This window comes from Vombatus ursinus, unplaced genomic scaffold, assembly GCF_900497805.2.
Source record: "Vombatus ursinus unplaced genomic scaffold, bare-nosed wombat genome assembly UNPS02014802.1, whole genome shotgun sequence".
Lineage (NCBI taxonomy): Eukaryota > Metazoa > Chordata > Mammalia > Diprotodontia > Vombatidae > Vombatus > Vombatus ursinus.
The window spans coordinates 4,944,861-4,947,348 of NW_020954580.1; the positions used below are offsets into that span (position 1 = coordinate 4,944,861).

A 2,488-nucleotide genomic window follows, 5' to 3' on the forward strand; every position below is an offset into this window, starting at 1 on the left:
TGTGTGTGTGTGTGTGTGTGTGTGTGTGTGTGTGTGTGTGTGGACACTGGGTAGTAAAAACAGGGGGAAAAATACAGAGAGCATGGTGTGAGTTGAACACAGACTCTTGGCTTGAGACACTGGCACCCAAAATATCAGATACCATGTGAATGTTGGTGAAGGCATCACTGATTCTATGTGTGACAGACATACATGAACAAGTGGGCAAAGGGCTTTCATGCATCATCAGTAGGACACTACGGGGTGTGTGTACATACATAAGAAACACAGATCAAAACTCCCAGTGTGAGGTGTCTGCGTCTGTGTATGTGCACATACAGAGACATCTTCACCAGTCTGCTGTGTGTGTGTATAAGATCCTGACGTGTAGAGTGAGTTGAGAGAGATCATGGTTATTGTAAGGGAATGACAGTCAGGGAATGACCATCCCTGTTCCTGTTTTTAAAGACCCTGACAGAGTATGGAGATGAGTAGTAATCCATGTGGGGTACACATCAAACCCAGCACACAGGAATGTAGTAGTGTGTGTAAGAGCCACTCCGTGTAAGAAACTGTGGCCAGAATAAGGGATCTTTTTGGAGGGGGTGGGGTGGGGAGTTGTGCACCTTAGAATGAATGAGTGAGCCTGAGTGTGAGAGCCATAGAGAGACTATAAGAGGGAAAGAACTGTCAGTGGCAAAGAGTGAAAAAGCCAGAGCTGAGCATGGGGGACAACATGAAAGGGAGAGTGTGTGAAAGAGAAAGAGAGAAGACACTGGCACTGTGTAAATGTCCACAAGGTCCTCCTAGGTGCTGCCCATGCCAGCTCTACAAGATGCCACCCTAAACCCTTCCATAGTAGCATTCTCCCAATCCCTTGAGCTCCTAACCTTTGACTATGATACTTGGGGGGGGGGGGGAGCAGCAAGAGTCAGAGAAGGGTAAAAACTGGGTGGGGGGGGAGAATGGAGAAGACACAGACCCTGACTTTTTGGAAAGAGAATGTTCTCTTGAGTGGCAGGACCTGGAAGCCTCCCACAGTGCTCCAGCCAGGAGCTGCCCCATCCCTTCAGTGCAAGCATGCCCTGAAAAAGCCCCCTGGCACCAGGAGGCCCCCTCCAAACCATGGCAGTGCTGCAGTGGCAACAGCAACAAGAACATGGTAAGTCCCTCGATGTTTCCACAGCTGTGGCTCTGTGCCTACAGAGCGGAGAGAGGGACCTCTAAGCCCAGGGGAGACACCAAGCAAGGACTCTGGTGGCAAAGTAAATGGGGAATCCTGATCCAGGACACCCACCCCATTCTACCACCCCAACCCAGATTGCCCCTTCTAGTGCCAGGGGCAAGCCAGCTGGTGGAACTCACCACAGAGAAGTTACTGGCGGAACAGTGGTGGCCACTGAAGTTGCAGCTCTTGAGCATGTCAGCCAGCTGGTGGCCAGTGCGGTTCAGAATGTCCACCATGTCCGGCTCGGGGTATCGAAGGCCTGCTGCCCGATGTCCATCTCTGTCCTTAGGGGGCAGCCCCGTCAGGTTGGCCAGGTGGAAGATGTCAGCATCACTGAGAGCAGAGTGTCGGAAGCGGTTGATGTTGCAAAGGGTAACGGCAGGAAAGCCCAGGGCAGGGGCTACCCCGGCTGGGTCCATGGAGACCAGGTGAGGCCGAGCCAGGTAGCTACGGGCCAGGCCCATAGCCTGGTAAAGGAAAGCAGCCAGGGAGGCCAGAAGGGCCAGTGCCCACAGGATCCTGCGCAGCCCTCGAGGCCCCCGGCCACAGGCATGCCCCAAGCCGTGCAGGGTGCTGGAGCTGGCAAAGGTGGCCAGGTCCCTAGGGGGCGGCCCCTGGCATGCTGCCCCCAACAGGCTCTGCTCGTCCCCCTCTTCCTTCTCCTTCGGTTTTGCATCCTCCTCGGAAAATTTGATTTTGCACACTATCTCGATAGGCATCTGCCCTGGCTGCTTGGACCTGGCCGTCCAGAGAGTCCCTACCCGCTGTCCCCTCCCCGCCTAGCAGCCCGGGCTCTTCTCCCCAAGTGGTAGGGACAGCAGTAGCTCCTCCAAACTCCCGCCGAGGAGGGGGAGGGGGGCAAGAGGGAGGGGAGCTGCTCACACTCCCAGCAGCTCCTGCAGCCCTGGCTGCTGCCGCCGCTTGTCTCTCTCCTCGATCGTCTCCTTGTGGCTTCGCTTATCAGCAGCAGCACAGCTGTCAGCCCCTGCGTGTGTCCCTGCGAGCGCTCGCTCCGCCACGCCGCTCAGCCCGCGCCGCTCAGCATGTGCTCCGAAGCCCACCCCGCGCTTAATAATTCAGGACATGTCAACAGCGTTTCACCGGCGGGCGGGCGGGCAGCAGGAGCCGGGCCAGAGGAGGGGAGCGCCAGGGGCGGGAGCGGACCCCAGCCCAGTACTGGGGAGTCCGCTCTGCCCCCCACCTCACTCAGGACCCCCAAACTCTGTTTGCGCCCCCGGCCACAGGGTGCGTCCTACCCACCCCCACTCCCAATCACATGAC

General features: G+C 57.2%; 1 protein-coding gene across 1 annotated transcript in view; it reads right to left on the reverse strand.

The window, feature by feature from the left end:
- ASIC4 (acid sensing ion channel subunit family member 4) overlaps positions 1–2,211 on the reverse strand; it is a 21,442-nt gene extending 19,231 nt beyond the window's left edge. The window contains exon 1 of the mRNA XM_027873863.1: positions 1,345–2,211. Within this exon, the coding sequence (XP_027729664.1) occupies positions 1,345–1,926 (582 nt within the window). The 5' untranslated portion in view covers positions 1,927–2,211. The remainder of the gene's footprint in view (positions 1–1,344) is intronic.
- Positions 2,212–2,488: the final 277 nt, after the last annotated feature.